The 17,216-nt window shown below is 42.9% G+C and overlaps 2 protein-coding genes across 3 annotated transcripts; both read left to right on the plus strand.

The window, feature by feature from the left end:
- The first annotated feature begins 1,648 nt into the window (after window positions 1–1,648).
- psmd10 (proteasome 26S subunit, non-ATPase 10) lies at window positions 1,649–4,015 on the plus strand. The gene is made up of 5 exons (XM_020470831.2): window positions 1,649–1,864; window positions 2,010–2,108; window positions 2,494–2,640; window positions 2,900–3,066; window positions 3,201–4,015. Exons 1-5 carry the CDS (start codon window positions 1,748–1,750, stop codon window positions 3,358–3,360), a joined length of 690 nt encoding a protein of 229 aa, XP_020326420.1. The 5' UTR covers window positions 1,649–1,747; the 3' UTR covers window positions 3,361–4,015.
- A 4,431-nt stretch (window positions 4,016–8,446) lies between these two features.
- Window positions 8,447–15,277, plus strand: xiap (X-linked inhibitor of apoptosis). 2 transcript variants are annotated; one of them, XM_020470828.2, is made up of 8 exons: window positions 8,447–8,654; window positions 10,390–10,664; window positions 10,779–11,343; window positions 11,497–11,596; window positions 11,694–11,772; window positions 11,898–11,937; window positions 13,496–13,724; window positions 14,201–15,277. In XM_020470828.2, exons 2-7 carry the CDS (start codon window positions 10,425–10,427, stop codon window positions 13,690–13,692), a joined length of 1,221 nt encoding a protein of 406 aa, XP_020326417.1. In that variant the 5' UTR covers window positions 8,447–8,654; window positions 10,390–10,424; the 3' UTR covers window positions 13,693–13,724; window positions 14,201–15,277. The 2 variants fall into 2 exon arrangements, with proteins under 2 accessions (XP_020326417.1, XP_020326416.1); XM_020470827.2 differs by having other exon boundaries at window positions 8,453–8,654; window positions 13,551–13,724.
- Window positions 15,278–17,216: the final 1,939 nt, after the last annotated feature.

Here is a 17,216-nt window from a genome sequence, read left to right on the forward strand (position 1 = left end):
GGCAGTTCCCCACTATCCACCTGCAATGCCACAACGGGTGTCGTCCTGAAGACACCAACACACAATCTCAGGGCCCTTGACTGTATCTATCCAGGAACTGTAGTATCCTTTTGACTGCCGATCCATATACAAAACACCCATAATTCAAAGATGACCTGATCAATGCCTGGTACATATACAACGTTTGTCTATCCGACCCCCAATCATATCCTGCCACTGCCCTCATGAGGTTCAGCACCTTCCTACACTTCATTTCAATATGCTCAACATGTCTCTTCCACGTAAGCCTCTTATCAAACCAAATACCTTTATACTTCAACTCAAACTTCCTACCTATATCCTGACCGTATATTTGCAGCCCAACATCTGCTTTATGGTGTATTCCTCCTAGATAGAATACACCATAAAGCAGGACTTGGCCACAGACATCCTAAGCCCCCATGTTAGACCAATCTTCCACAACTCCGACAGCTTCTTGCATCTTCCTCTTCTCATATTTGACATCTCCACCTCTCCATACAGCCAGATCATCGAATTACAAGGCCACACCCACTTCCTGTCCCACCTCCTTAAATATGTAATCTGTCATCAGGGTGAACAACACCGGACCAACCACACTTTCCTGAATACCATTGTCCACGTCAAACTCCATTTACAGTTCACCCGTAGGACTCGATCGAACAGGAAGTCCATGATCCAGTTATACAGACGTCCCCCAATGCACTCAATTTGACCAACAACCCTTCCTTACACTTGGCATCTGAAGCTTTCTCAATGTCAAAATACACAACACTCATCACCTCTTTTATTGTCAGGGCTTTGGTTATCTCTGTACTAACTGTCACCAGGGAATCCATGACAGACCTCCGTCTCCTGAACCCACTCTGACTACGCTCATCAAACCCCTGACTTCCAAGAGATACATCATTCTTTCCATAAATGAACACATGTTGGATGTCAGAGCGATAGGCCTATAACTGCCCGCCCTAGCAGGATCTTTACCTGGTTTTACAAACGGTAACACAACCACACGTGTCCACCCAGCAGGAATCATCCCAGTCCTCCACAGCACCTTTTGGGGCGGCAGGTAGCCTAGTGGTTAGAGCATTGGACTAGTAACTGAAAGGTTGCAAGATCAAATCCCTAGCTGACAAGGTAAAAATCTGTTGTTCTGCCCCCGAACAAGGCAGTTAACCCACTGTTCCTAGGCCATCATTGAAAATAAGAATTTGTTCTTAACTGACTTGCCTAGTTAAATAATTAAAAAAAAATACAACCCTAACACTGCTTCCAACATGCTGTCTGGTGTGTGCTTAAACATCACAGAACACACACTATCTTCTCCAGGGTTAGTCTGCCCGCAGCCCTCCAACGCCCTTGTCATCTCAAACATAAAAAACTCTACATCCATTGCTTCTCTGGACTCTCCATACTCATTTAACTTTTCCCTGTCTCCTCTTACTCTGATCACACAGGTGCCTACATCTATGAACCACTGTAAATGCACCACCTAGGACATTTGCCTTTTCTTTACTTGATACAGCTGTGACGTTTCCTTTAAAAAATGTACAATCCCTCTACCAATAATGGAGCAAAATTCCCGCTATGCTGCTGTGGGAGCTTTTATTCTGAAAACTCAATTTACGCGCACTTACACCGGAACTAGAACCAATGCAAATTTCCTGAGTCATGTTGATGTTTATTTCAGTCCAATTTACCGCTTAGTGAGTTGAGCTAGCTATCGTTCATGATGGAGCAAACTGTTTCAAATGTGGAAGTCTGTAATTTAGCCTTCACTGGTGAATTTGACAAATTAAAGAAATGTATTTTAACGGATAAATCGCTCGCTTGCAAAACGGACCAGGTAAATGATCATCACTTGAAATACATTACCAGAGCTAGCTGCTTCAGGCACCAGTCAGTCAATTAGCTAGCTAGCTAGATTTGCTGATACATCCACATGTCCCCTCCTTATTCATCTGGTCTCCTGTGCTCTTCCCCTCTCCCAGGACCAAAGGACCGCTCTCCACTGGGCCTGCTCGGCTGGACACGTAAAGATCGTTGAGTTTCTGTTGGATTTGGGGGTGGAAGTCAACCTACAAGATGATGTAAATATTGAGAAGTTATTGTCTGCAACATCGTACAGTTATATTGATTGCTGTGTTGCAATAATCTGATCTTAAATCGATCTTGTAAGTACTGTAGATGTTTGAGCTATTGACGTCACTATAGTGTATTTGTACAGATGAACAGGGAAATTGGTTATACGAGTCTTTGGTAGTATTTTCCCCAACACACATTTTATTTCTACGGGCTCTGTCAAGAGGTCTGGAGACACTGGACCTGTATGTTACAGGAGACACATGTACTCTAACCACTGAACCTCTGGTTCATGCCTGCTCAGTTACTCCCTCTATCACTACATGACTATCCTAGAAGAAGAAGTTACCGTCCATCTGAGAGTGATGTCTCATCTCTTGTCCTTGTCATCAGGCCGGTTGGACTCCCCTCCACATCGCAGCATCTGCAGGCAGGGAGGAGATAGTGAAGTCACTGATTAACAAAGGAGCCCAGCTGAACTCAGTCAACCAGAACGGCTGCACCCCTCTGCACTATGCTGCCTCCAAGGACAGATATGAGGTACACCAACGCTGGGTCCACAATGTTAGACAGCTACTGTTCTGAAGTAGTCTGGTTTACTCAATACCAAGTGGGTTAGTTAGTTGGCACAGGGGCCATTAGCTCCGTCTTGGGATTGAGTGTTGCTAGTTCAATCCCTGCCAGAACCAACTATGTTCCCCTGGCTTTGCTACAATAGTTCTGCAGCTATTGTAGCAGAAAATAAGAACTGTATAATGTTATATTGATTGATCATGCAAATGGTTGTTCTTCTTCACAGATCGCCCTCCTGTTGTTGGAGAGTGGAGCGAACCCTAATGTCACAGATAAACTGGAGTCTACTCCCCTACACAGAGCTTCAACCAAGGGCAACTGCCGTCTGATCCAGCTGCTGCTCAAACAGCGTGCTTCTACCAACATACAGGACTCTGAGGGAAACACTGCACTGTAAGCACTGGAGTGTGTGTGTGTATTGAAGTTGTGTTCTAGATGCTGTGTGTTTTACTGTGCTTAATGTTTGTGTTTGTGATGATGCTGTTTTCTACACTTTTTACACCATGCTAAATATTTGTCTCCCCCAGCCACCTGGCGTGTGACGAGGAGCGTGTGGAGGCAGCTAAACTCCTGGTGGAGAACGGAGCCAGCATCTACATAGAGAACAAGGAGGAGAAGACGCCATTACAGATCTCTAAAGGTGGTCTGGCCACTCTGCTGAGGAGGATCGTAGGAGGAAATGTCTGATCCATCTGACTACACACTGAAGCAGCGAGAAGATCCAGTCGACGTGGTCTAAATGGGCTTCCTCATCTCACCTCTCCATCCTTTCTCCTCATCCATCCTTTCTCCTCATCCATCCTTTCTCCTCATCTCTCCTTTATCTGCACTGATTTGAGGAAACAGGATAAACTCTTCCATATTGCGTTGACCTATCCTCTATATTCCAGTCCGGGGGGAGGGTACTTCCACCAGGCCAGTAACAGTTCAGTGGAGATGAGGGAGAGGCGATGAGGAGGCCACTGGACTATTGCGATGCAGTCTGTATGGCAGCATTTTGGTTGGAGGAAAGAGATTTTCTGACTGGATGTATCTCAGAGACTGACCATGATAATACCCTACAGCTACTTACCAGAGAAACCTATGTTGTAAGTTTGAAACTGTTCTAGAAATTCAGCTTCTTAAAACTTGTTTAAAAAAAAGATGTAATAAGTTGGTGTCTTAACAACTTGATTTAAATGAATCACCTCAACTATATATGTTAATATCCAGGCCTATTTAAAACATGTTTCACTGTCTGGATGTGTAATGTGATTTGGTAGTAAGTTCATTGCATTCATTTGATTCCAATTAAATTGATCATCTGTAACAAGTTACATTAAATTCCTATTTTGGTTGTGAATCTGAATGTGTGTTTGATAATGAACAGTAGTGATTGAGGAGGAGCAGGAACTGTGCTTGAACCAATAACTGTGCAGTATGGGGTGAGTGCACTATCCTGTGCCATAAAGGTTCAGACCTCTTGGCAGAGGCCATAGCACTAACCTCACATACAGCACATACTTTTACCAAATAAAAGTCCATTAGCCAATGTCATGTCAACCTAGTGGTTAGAGTATTGGGCCAGTAACCGAAAGGTTGCTGGATTGAATCCCCGAGCTGACAAGGTAAAAATCTGTTCTCCCCCTGAGCAAGGCAGTTCCCCAGATGTCGATTAAGGCAGCCCCCCCACACCTCTCTGATTCAGAAGGGTTGGGTTAAATGTGAACCTCTATGTTGTCAATGTCCCCCTAATGCTCTACCCAGCACCAATTGTATTGTGGACTTTGCTGAACTGGTACTAACCTCCATCTATTTTCTCTTCAGGGGAGACTTCTTTCTCCAGACCAAAGGGACAGCGATGGGGACCACTATGGCTCCTAATGATAACCTATATCTAGGAATGTTTGAAAAACAGGTGGTGCTGAATCCAGACTTTAACCCTTTTCTCTCCAATTTTCTCCTAATTCTGAGATATTTGGTGACATTTTCGTGATCTATACAGACACCCAGGAATAACTTTTGGAATGCCATGCTTATCTAAACTCTATGAATGAACACCTTTATTTCAGCATTAACTATGACCTATAACAAATCAGTTGTTTTGTTGATGTGATGGTTATTAAGGACAAACCTCCCTCTCTATAGGAAACCTATGAACAGGAATACCCTCCTTAGAGGTGACGGCTTTCATCTACGTCCACTTATTAAAAGTCTCCTTATAAGTCAATTCAGTCGTGTCAGAAGAATATGCATCTCTGATGCTGCTTATCTGAAACAGACCACGGACCTCACACAAAGATTTTTAAGGAAAGGGGGTACAAAGATAATTGGGTAAAATGCTAACTCCAGCAGAAAGTACCTGGATGTGCAGATGTTCTTCAGCTTTTGCGCTAATGTGATTAGTATGAGATTGTAAGTAACAAAACAAATCCCAGGACATAGATGTATCTGATATGGGCAGAAAGCTTCATTTCTTGTTAATCTAACTGCACTGTCCAATTTACAGTAGCTATTACAGTGAAACAATACCATGCTATTGTTTGAGGAGAGTGCACAAGTATGAACTTGAAAATGTATTAATAAACCAATTAGGCACATTTTGGCAGTCTTAATACATTTTGAACAGAAGTAAAATGGTTAATTGGATCAGTTTAAATTTTGCACATACACTACTGCCATCTAGTGGCCTAAATCTAGAATAATACATTATGGTCTTTCTCTTACATTTTAAAGATGGTACCATCTATATTATCTTTTACCAGATCTAATGTGTTATCTCCTACATTAATTTCAAATTTCCACAAACTTGTGAAACAAAGTGTTTCCTTTCAAATGGTGCCAAGAAATGGATATCCTTGCTTCAGGTCCTGAGCTACAGGCAGTTAGATTTGGTATGTCAATTTAAAAAAGGTTCAGATCCTTGAGCTTTAAATGCGGAAGACACATTTCAGTTGAAGGCTTTCAGTTGTACAACTGACTAGATATCAGTTTTCTGGCACACAGAGCTGCTGAGGCACCACCCAAGTGGCTGATACACAGAGTGGAAGAAGAGAAGTTCAGTGGCTATAAGAGCAGTGCTTTCTTGGGCAGGAGCTTATTGGAGCTGAGTAACTGCACCGCAAATGTCCTACTGCTTGAGCTCCTGTTCCTCTTGTAGAATATTAGCTCAAACATATTGTTGAGTTCCTGCACCTAAACTGTAAACAGTACCGACACCCAAAATGAGTTCCTGCACCTAAACTGTAAACAGTACCGACACCCAAAATGAGTTCCTGCACCTAAACTGTAAACAGTACCGACACCCAAAATGAGTTCCTGCACCTAAACTGTAAACAGTACCGACACCCAAAATGAGTTCCTGCACCTAAACTGTAAACAGTACCGACACCCAAAATGAGTTCCTGCACCTAAACTGTAAACAGTACCGACACCCAAAATGAGTTCCTGCACCTAAACTGTAAACAGTACCGACACCCAAAATGAGTACCGGCACCTATTTCAGTCCAAGCCGAGCGCTGTATAAGAGCCAGGCTGGTTCCCAGACTTGCTCTCTACAAGATCATCAGCAGACTCCATCATCTACCATCCTCTGACCAGCTGTCTCCACTCAAGCCATAAATAAACTGACCCTCTCTTCTGAGGATGCAGCTTTTAAAGGCTTGGCCTCTATTGGTTGACCTGTCATGATATATTGCTTGTCTGTTTTTTGCTCTTGAAGCGCTTTGAGATTTTTACGAAAATCACTGTGGAAATGTAATAAATAATTATTATTATTATAGGCTATTTGTTCATTGAATCCGTCATAAAAATACATTTTTGGGTAGGAGGATGTTTGGATTGATGAACAACTCCAAATATGGAAATAAATGACAGTATCACATTTCCGATGTCACATAGGCCTAATGTGTAAACTTCACAGAAAGTCTGGGGTGGTTTTAGAAAGAAGGATCTGTGCTGTTTCACCTTTAAAACCATGGAAATGCCCATATTCTTCCCATATCACTTTTGTTTTGGTCAGGGTTTACAAGATCTCTCTCTCGCTTTGTGCGTGTAGACTTGGGAGAAACAAATGGTGGATAATTGGTTTGAACATATAACATAAAAAGCAGGCCCTTTTGCCTCCCTTGTTGAAAGTCAATGTATAGCCAAAGACTATTATGTTGACAAGATGGTCGAGTGACTGCTCTAACAATGGAAATACATGTCCTCAAACATGGAAGGGAGGCGAGGTGTGACCATTCTAGCCAATGAGAGGGCAAATAGGTGTGAACAACAGGCACAACTCCAATAATATATATATATATATATTATTATTATTATATTTTTTTTTTCAAAGTTTCCCGAGATGCCACGAACATCCACTTATATCTGTGCAGTCATAACAACCTAGCCCTTACGAAACGTATATTCTATCAAATAAGCCTCACCTAGCAAATTAGAAATTACATTTTTTGTTGACCAAATTCGACACTCATTGATCTTCATACAAAAGTTCCTCACTTTGTGGCATTATTTTCGTGGACAGGTTTTGGTTAGAGTAAACCCTATCGCTTCGCCTCTTCCTCTCTGGTATAGCCTACATCTCTGTCCACACATCCACTTTCATCTAAACAGCCTATTACTCATTTCTCATTTATAATGTTTTATTTGATTTATTTCACCTTTATTTAACATGGTAGGCCAGTTGAGAACACCTTTATTTAACATGGTAGGCCAGTTGAGAACACCTTTATTTAACCAGGTAGGCCAGTTGAGAACAAGTTCTCATTTCCAACTGCCAACTGACCTGGCCAAGATAAGGCAAAGCAGTGCGACAAAAACAACAGAGTTACACATAAACAAACGTACAGTCAATAACACAATAGAAAAATATATGTACAATGTGTGCAAATGTAGAAGAGTAGGGAGGTAAGGCAATAAATAGGCCCTAGAAGTGAAAATAATTAAAATTTAGCATTAATACTTGAATGATGCATGAGCAGATGATGATGTGCAAGTAGAGATACTGTGGTGCAAAAGAGAAAGCAGGTTAAGTAATAATATGGGGATGAGGTAGTTGGGTGTGCTATTTACAGATTGGCTGTGTACAGGTATAGTGATCGGTAAGCTGCTCTGACAGCTGATGCTTAAAGTTAGAGAGGGAGATATAAGACTCCAGCTTCAGAGATTTTTGCAATTCGTTCCAGTTATTGGCAGCAGAGAACTGGAAGGAAAGGCGGCCAAAGGTAGTGTTGGCTTTGGGAATGACCAGTGCATACACCTGCTGGTGTGCTATTGCTTTGGTGACCAGTGAGCTGAGATAAGGCGGGGCTTTACCTAGCAAAGACTTATAGATGACCTGGAGCCAGTGGGTTTGGCGATGGATATGTAGTGAGGGCCAGCCAATGAGAGCATACAGATCACAGTGGTGGGTTTCGACCCCAATGTAATGTAAATGCCGCGTTCAAATACTAGTCGGAACTGGGACTTGCCTATTCAGGGTTGTCAAACTCATTCCATGGAGGGCCGAGTGTCTACAGGTTTTCCATTTAAATTAAGCTCTAGACATCCAGGTGTGGTGAGTTCCTTGCTAATTAGTGACCTTAATTCATCAATCAAGTACAAGGGAGGAGCGAAACCCTGCAGACACTGTCCTCTGTGGAATAAGTTTGACAGTTAAGTTTGCTTGTAGTTATAGACGTGCTCCGTTCAACCATTTAGCAAGTCAGAATTGTCAGTTTCCTAGTTCTGATTTGAACTTGAACACAGCAAAACTACGCACTAATCCCCCCATACTTCCCCCCTTTCCGTCCCACGTCATAAACGATCTATTTCCACAATGGTGGTCAGGTGGCCTGCGCCTTTACTGGTGCGCAGAACAACACCAACGCTGAATTTACTTCCCCAAACCATGGTTAAATAGTCTGGTCAAAAAATACTGGCCATCTATCTTATTTGGAAAGGAGACAGTCAGCATTCAATACCTCAGAGGCAATAGGTGACATCCAAGCTTTTCCAAGGTATGTGTATTGGGTATGTCTTTGCATGCATTTTCAACTGTTACGGTTGACAGCTCTTCGGTCGTGCTACTTTACTGTCTATGGCGAAACAGCTTAATATCGACTGATCAAAGGACATTTAACGTTGGTTTGTTTGTTTTCGTTATTAGACTGCGTTGTTTTATTTAACTATGTCCTAAATATCATTGGAAGAGTGCGTCATCCCTGACAGCGCGCACCCATGCCCAGCAGAGTACTCAACTGTCAAACAGGACAATCGGCAGCACATTGCGATCCGCGTCAACCTATATTTATGTTTGGCGCTTTTGTCTGACTATAGACACAAACAAGAGCCTGTGAACTTTCCAGAATGTACGTGGCCGTCCATCTGACTGTTGCGATTGAGTGGGAACAGTGAGTCGGAGTGGAGTTTGAACCAATGACACGGCGATAGTGTGCGGAAAAGGTCACCCAGACCCCTTGGCATGCACTTTGCACACATATGGTCAGCCTATTGCTGTCATTCGACCAAGTGGCGCCACATCCATCCATCCATATCTATCCTCCCTGTGCATTGAGATTAAGGTTCAGCTCTGGTCAGTAACAGACGGGCCACACATAACTACTAAGCTGTAGTTATAGTTATACAATCATGAAAAGCTAGCCAGTTCATAGTCAAGAATATGTTATGCTCAGGGCCCCGTTTATGATGATGCCATCCACATGATGCCTTTTGGAGCTGTCAGGGAGAGCATGGGATGAGTGGATACAGCACATTTTCCTAGGACATCATCACATATTTACTCATCTGTTTTCACAGCAATGTGGCAGGTTCATATTAGTGTGAGAGTGCTGCCTGCCAAACCATGACAACCTCCAGTCTAACTGCATTTTTAAGTCTGAAGCTTGCCTTGCTTGCTGCGATGGGGATGGCAGGTATACAAAAGATTAAAACCAGCATGACCAATATTGATTGGTAGCATTGACAGTAGCCAATTTATATTCTAGAAATGATTGTTCTATGTTTGGTAGCCTGGGTGCCTGTGTTGCTGCTTTAGCAAACTTATCTAACCTAACGCAAGGCAGCGATGTACTATATGTAATTGATTGCATTACTGTTGATAGCAGGAACAGTGATGGGATTGGATCATATTGGATTGGCGAATACAACCTGAGGTGAAATATCTGACTGTTCTAACTGACAATGGTTCCTGATCCTCCCTGTTGGTGGAGGTGTGTTAGGTGTGAAAGTAGCATAACGCCTAGCCTACAGTAGCCCAACATTGATAAGGCTGGGTATTGATTGTGTTGCAACACACTACTCAAAGAGGGCTGATTGCTTCACTTCAAAGTAAGCGTTATGTAACTCCTTTTCTACGAAATGCTGAGCTTTGTTGATCATAGGAACGAATGGAAAACTGAGGCCAGTGCTCACTTAAAATAATAGTTACATTTGGCTGTGTGTCATTGTGTGCTCGCTGTGTGTATTATGGTCTATGTATTCCTGTGGTGAGCAGGGCGGCCTAGTAGTGTGAGAACATATCCTAGAGCCTGTTCCTGCCTCCCCACCCCTCACATGTAACAGCCAACGCCTCCATGTGATCATAGCAATGTGCACATTGCCATCTAGTGGTACTCTAGCAAATACAATGCTCTCTCTTGTCAAACGTATGCATTTACATGGTGTCTGTCCAGATTCCTGATAGCTTGTTCACTAGCGCCTCTAGAAATGACTTTATATATATATTTTTTTCAGCTCATTCATCCTAGGCAGCCCAGCCCTGTGTCGTGATGTCAGGCCCCGGGAGAGACAGTGATCTGGAGTCAGACCACGCAGTAGACTGGTCCATGATGGACATGCGGCTAGACTCGTTCCGGGGTTCCTTCCTGGCCCAGCAGGTGTCAGCGGAGAGGCTGGCCCGCGCTGGGTTCTACTTCACGGGACAGGCCGACAAGGTTCGCTGCTTCAGTTGCCACAAGACTGTAGAGAACTGGTGTGGAGGTGACGCACCTGTGGAGAGGCACGCGGAGGTGAGGGTGAAAAGGGGATGACGATGATGTGCAAAACTTTTTTGTATTTATTTTGTTTTTTTCCATTATCTCATGTTTCTGCCATATTATCATACTACTGTTGCAATGTTTCAGGTCTCCCCCAGCTGTAAGTTCCTGAGCTGCACCCATCGATCTAGGGTTAACTCTCTTCAAGGTGCCATGCTGACCAATGAAACCTCCTACAACGAAGACGCTGAGGACATGGAGTTCCGCCTGAGGACGGGAGAGGTGGTAGACGATACCACCTACCCCATGGCCCCGCACATGGCCAGCGAAGACTCCCGGTTCAACACCTTTGGCCCGTGGCCCTCCACATCCCCGGTCCGACCTAGAGAGCTGGCCCAGGCGGGGCTCTTCTATCTGGGGGAGGGAGACCAGGTGCAGTGCTTCTGCTGTGGAAGGATGCTGAAGGGCTGGGAGGCTGGGGACACGGCGTGGGGAGAGCACTCCAAACACTACCCCTACTGCTTCTTCATCCTGGGGCATGATGTGGGGAACCTCCCCTCTCAGAGGGGGAGGGAGGTGGAGGAGACCAGGCCATGCCCGGGTCCTCGGGTCCCCATGCAGAGCTTTGAGGAGAGGCTAGGCAGCTTTGCAGGAATCCAGCACCACCCTATTGACCACGAGAGGTTGGCCAGAGCAGGCTTCTACAACACAGGTGAGACCTGGGAGTGGGGTAGACAAGAGCTTTGGCTGTGAGAAAAGTCATTAACAAATACAATTCCTGCTTACCATTACTTGCTACAGTAAAAGGGCTAGGGTGGAGTTGATAGAAAGTACTGGGTATATTTTCTAATGTGTGTTGGTGCAGGTGCACCAGACCATGTGGGGTGTTTCCGCTGTGGTGGAGGTCTGAAGGGCTGGCAGCAGGATGAGGATCCCTGGGAGGAGCACGCCAAACACTATCCTGGGTAAAAACACACACACACACTCACAAGTAGAAAGTAAACAACCATATGCATGCTTCTTCTCCCTGTCACTAACACTGTGTGTCATGTTTTAATCCAGGTGCAGTTTTCTACTGGCAGAGAAAGGACAGGAGTTCGTCAACAGCGTTCAGCTACAAGGTCCTGGCCAGAACAATGCTGTAAGTCTCCAAGACTTCATCCTCCTAACCTCTAACCCCTAAACCTGTGGTCAAACATATTAAACTGCACCCATCCTTGCATGACTCCTACCATATCAAATTCATTCCTTCTATTGATTTCCCAGGCTTCAAGTCACCTAAATGGATGTTCAAGTCATGAGACTGGTAAAACCATTTTTTGATGTAACAAACATTTTTGTAAAGTTGTACCCCTTTCACTTTTGTTTTGGAACTTTAGCTGAAGGTATTGTTAGATTATATATATGCAGTACCTGTCAAAAGTTGGCACACCTACTCATTCAAGGGTTTTTCTTCACTTTTACTATTTTCTACATTGTAAAATAATTGTGAAGACATCAAAATTAAGAAATAACACATATGGAATCATGTAGTAACCAAAAAAGTATTCAACAAATCAAAATATATTTGAGATACTTGATGACAGCTTTGCACAATCTTGGCATTCTCTCAACCAGCTTCACCTGGAATGCTTTTCCAAAAGTCTTGAAGGAGTTCCTACATATACTGAGCACTTGTTGGCTGCTTTTCCTTCACTCTGCGGTCCAACTCATCTCAAACCATCTAAATTGGGTTGAGGTTGAGTGATTGGTCAAATAGCCCTTACACAGCCTGGAGGTGTGTTTTGGGTCATTGTCCTGTTTAAAAACAAATTATAGTCCCACTAAGTGCAAATCAGATGAGATGGTGTATTGCTGCAGAATTCTGTGGTAGCCAGGCTGGTTAAGTGTGCCTTGAATTCTAAATTAATCACTAACAGTGTCACCAGCAAAGCACCATCACACCTCCTACTCTATGCGTAATGGTGGGAACCACACTTGCGGTCATCAGTTCACCCGTCTCACAAAGACACTGCGGTTGGAACCAAAAATCTCAAATTTGGACAGATTTCCACCGGTCTAATGTCCATTGCTCATGTTTCTTGGCCAAAGCAAGTCTCTTCTTATTATTGGTGTCCTTTTAGTAGTGGTTTCTTTGCAGCAATAGACCATGAAGGCCTGGTTCACGCAGTCTCTTCTGAACAGTTGATGTATGTTACTTGAACTCTGTAAAGCATTTATTTAGGCTGCAATTTCTGAGACTGGTAACTCTATTGAACTTATCCTCTGCAGCAGAGGTATCTCTGGGTCTTTCCTGTGGTGGTCCTCATGAGAGCCAGTTTCATCATAGCGCTTGATGGCTTTTGCGACTGCACTTGAAGAAACCTTCAAAGTTCCTGTTTGACTGACCTTAATATTTCAAAGTAATGATGGACTGTTGTTTCTCTTTGCTTATTTGAGCTGTTCCTGCCATAATATGGACTTGGTCTTTTACCATATAGGGCGATCTTCTGTATACCACCCCTACCTTGTCACAACACAACTGATTGGCTCAAACGCATTAAGAAGGAAATAAATTCCACAAATGAACTTTTAACAAGGCACACCTGTTAATTGAAATGCATTCCAGGTGACTACCTCATGAAGCTGGTTGAGAGAATGCCAAGAGTGTGCAAAGCTGTTGCTTCTTTCAAGAATCTCAAATATAAAATATATTTTGATTTAACACGTTTTGTTGTTGGATACTACATGATTCCATATGTTATTTCATAGTTTTGATGTCTTCACTATTCTACAATGTAGAAAATAGCAAAAATAAAGAAAAACCCTTGAGTTGGTGTGTCCTAATGTTTGACTGGTACTGTATATATCTCTCTCTCTCACAGGGTGCTATATCCAACACCTGCTAGTACATGCTCAGTCTCCTCCCTCTCTCTACAGAGGTGCTGCAGTCAGCCAATGCACAGAAGGCAGTGGAGATGGGTCTGGAGCCTGCCTTGGTAGAGAGGACAATACAGGAGAGGATACGCAGGGATGGGACAGGCTACTCCACCCTGGAAACTCTGCTGCAGGACTGCTTTAACAGAGACCCTGACAGCGACACAGAGAACCATGGTATGTGTCTCATAAGGGGCAACACTGTTAAGATTGCTTGGTAGTATCATTATATCAGGGCACTGTTCTATTAAAACTGGTATTGAGGTTTACAGTATAAGTCAAATAAACTCCTGAATTTATTCCACAGGATTTTGCAGTTTGAGCTAGTTTATCCAGGAACAGTGCTATTCACACAGTAGGCCTACATGAGGCTTGGCTATAGAAAGAACATTAAAAAATATATATTATAATATTTACCCTTCATTTAGGCAAGTCAGTTACGAACAAATTCTTATTTACAATGACAGCCTTGGAACAGGGGGATAACTGCCTTGTTCAGGGGATTCGATCTAGCAACCTTTCGGGTTACTGGCCCAACGCTAATAACCACTAGGCTACCTGCCGCCCCCCAAAACATGATCGAGTTGTGTTGGTCAGTATTCTAACTACTTCATTGTGCTCTGTTACCAACTGCTGTTTCTCCCCTATTTCAGACGAGGGTCCCCTTGAGAAGCTACGGAAGCTGCAGAGGGAGAAACAGTGCAAAGTGTGTATGGACAGAGACCTCTGCATCGTCTTCATTCCCTGTGGGCACCTGGTCGTCTGCAAGGAGTGTTCCGAGGCCCTTGACAAGTGTCCCATCTGCTGTTGTGCCATCACACAAAAGATCAAGACATACATCTCCTAACATGCAACCTGGTGCCAGGGATTGTCGTCTCAGAGTAGGAGTGCTGACCTAGGGCCAGGTCCCACCTCTTACTTATTATGTTTTAAAAGGCAAAAGTGATCCTAGATCAGCACCTAATATGAGATGCTTAAATAATGTGGGCCCAAGAGGATGATACTCTTTTTAAATGGCAATGTTGCTTTACCTTCTCAATTATTTTATTAACACATGCTTTCCTACTACAAATGTACATAAAGATATATTATATTTGAGGAGGACCACTGTAAATATGAATAAGAATCATGAGAAGTGTGGGGATTTTGTTTTTCAATGATTGTTTTAAAGATAATGACAGACACTTCCTTGTTATGTGATGTAGTGTTCGCTCACTGATACAATACCCAAGAGGCAATGGGCCTCAATCTTCAAACCAAGATGAGAAACTAAGGTTGAGACTAGATGGAGTACAGCTACGGACAGAAGGGACTTTACGTAGCAGGTTAGCAGAACTAATGAAGGTGAGTCAAACAGGCAACTTCTTGTCCATGGCTGTACTCCATATACCCACAGTTTTGATACTTATGCTGTACAGAACCATGATCTACCATTGCAGTTATCAACAGTGCCTTTTCAAATAGTTTAATTTACTTATTGTGTGTATATTTTCTTTATTCTGACTATTATGCCATTTCCATGTTTTTGTCATATTTCTCTTAATATTATGAAGTTGTTGACTGGGCTTTCCTTATTGGTTTGCAAATCATGCGTTTCTCGTTAGTTTGTAAATGACAGGTTTCTGAAATAGAAGTCCTGAGGGTTCCCAAACGTATGTTCCTTAGGCCAACTAGAATGCTTTCACTTGTATGATTCATTGTGTGCTCTGTGAATAAATGGATGAATTGTATACTTGGATCAATTTCCATTATTTAGGTATAACGGCATAACTGATATCATGTTATTCTGAAATTAATCTTTCGTTTGCACATCAGTGCAACTCCTGTTTGACCAAAAAGTGGAAAATAAATCATGTTTTGAAAAATATCTGTACTTTCATGTATGCTACTAACACTACTTACGCTGCTATTACTAACACTACCTACGCTGCTATTACTAACACTACCTACGCTGCTATTACTAACGCTACCTACGCTGCTATTACTAACACTACCTACGCTGCTATTACTAACGCTACCTACGCTGCTATTACTAACGCTACCTACGCTGCTATTACTAACGCTACCTACGCTGCTATTACTAACACTACTTACGCTGCTATTACTAACACTACCTACGCTGCTATTACTAACGCTACCTACGCTGCTATTACTAACACTACTTACGCTGCTATTACTAACACTACCTACGCTGCTATTACTAACACTACCTACGCTGCTATTACTAACACTACCTACGCTGCTATTACTAACACTACTTACGCTGCTATTACTAACACTACCTACGCTGCTATTACTAACACTACCTACGCTGCTATTACTAACACTACTTACGCTGCTATTACTAACACTACTTACGCTGCTATTACTAACACTACTTACGCTGCTATTACTAACACTACTTACGCCGCTATTACTAACACTACCTACGCTGCTATTACTAACACTACCTACACTGCTATTACTAACACTACCTACGCTGCTATTACTAACGCTACCTACGCTGCTATTACTAACCACTACCTACGCTGCTATTACTAACACTACCTACGCTGCTATTACTAACCACTACCTACGCTGCTATTACTAACCACTACCTACGCTGCTATTACTAACCACTACCTACGCTGCTATTACTAACCACTACCTACGCTGCTATTACTAACCACTACCTACGCTGCTATTACTAACACTACCTACGCTGCTATTACTAACCACTACCTACGCTGCTATTACTAACCACTACCTACGCTGCTATTACTAACCACTACCTACGCTGCTATTACTAACACTACCTACGCTGCTATTACTAACACTACTTACGCTGCTATTACTAACACTACTTACGCTGCTATTACTAACACTACTTACGCTGCTATTACTAACACTACCTACGCTGCTATTACTAACACTACCTACACTGCTATTACTAACACTACCTACGCTGCTATTACTAACGCTACCTACGCTGCTATTACTAACCACTACCTACGCTGCTATTACTAACACTACCTACGCTGCTATTACTAACGCTACCTACGCTGCTATTACTAATGCTACAAATATTACTAACGCTGCTATTACTAACATTAATAGCTCTGCTATTACTAACATTAATGTTGCTAACACTGCTATTACTAATGCTACTTACACTGCTAGCATTACTAACACTGCTAACAATAACACTAACATTATTGTAACCCTGGACAAGCACACCTGATTCAATTTATCATCAAGCCCTCGAGTTGAATGAGGTGTGTTTGTCAAAAACTACAACGAAACTGTGTACTGTTGGGTGTACTCAAGGACCAGGGTTGGGAAACACTGTCTTACACTATGAGTCTTCAGAATCTGAAACAGTTCTAATAAAGGAGAGAAGGAATAAGGAAGATTATTCCTCCCACAATGAGATAATCGCAATTAGATTTCCTTGATTCCAGATGTCCTCCCCTCTGACCTTCTCCAATGGATTTTGAGGAGGTGAGAAGAGAGGACATGGGGAGTCAAGGAAATGCAATTGAGATTCACTTAGTATTGAGATGCGGCCACCCCATTGACTGCAGGGCCAAAGATAGGCAGAAACTGCTTCTCCAATAGAAATCCGTATGTATAGACGATGTCATGGCGACATTGGTAAACTAAACTGATGCACAAAAACCCGTCATCGGG

This window comes from Oncorhynchus kisutch, linkage group LG19 (assembly GCF_002021735.2).
Source record: "Oncorhynchus kisutch isolate 150728-3 linkage group LG19, Okis_V2, whole genome shotgun sequence".
NCBI classification, from domain to species: domain Eukaryota; kingdom Metazoa; phylum Chordata; class Actinopteri; order Salmoniformes; family Salmonidae; genus Oncorhynchus; species Oncorhynchus kisutch.

What these genes read in the sequence shown, in the direction of transcription:
- psmd10 (XM_020470831.2), top strand. Translation starts at nt 1,748, where the DNA reads ATGATGGAGCAAACTGTTTCAAATGTGGAAGTCTGTAATTTAGCCTTC. An exon ending in TCGCTTGCAAAACGGACCAG is followed by an intron (nt 1,865 to 2,009) that starts GTAAATGATCAT and finishes CCCCTCTCCCAG; the next exon opens with GACCAAAGGACCGCTCTCCA. An exon ending in AAGTCAACCTACAAGATGAT is followed by an intron (nt 2,109 to 2,493) that starts GTAAATATTGAG and finishes CCTTGTCATCAG; the next exon opens with GCCGGTTGGACTCCCCTCCA.
- xiap (XM_020470827.2), top strand. Translation starts at nt 10,425, where the DNA reads ATGTCAGGCCCCGGGAGAGACAGTGATCTGGAGTCAGACCACGCAGTA. An exon ending in CTGTGGAGAGGCACGCGGAG is followed by an intron (nt 10,665 to 10,778) that starts GTGAGGGTGAAA and finishes GCAATGTTTCAG; the next exon opens with GTCTCCCCCAGCTGTAAGTT. An exon ending in CACGCCAAACACTATCCTGG is followed by an intron (nt 11,597 to 11,693) that starts GTAAAAACACAC and finishes GTTTTAATCCAG; the next exon opens with GTGCAGTTTTCTACTGGCAG.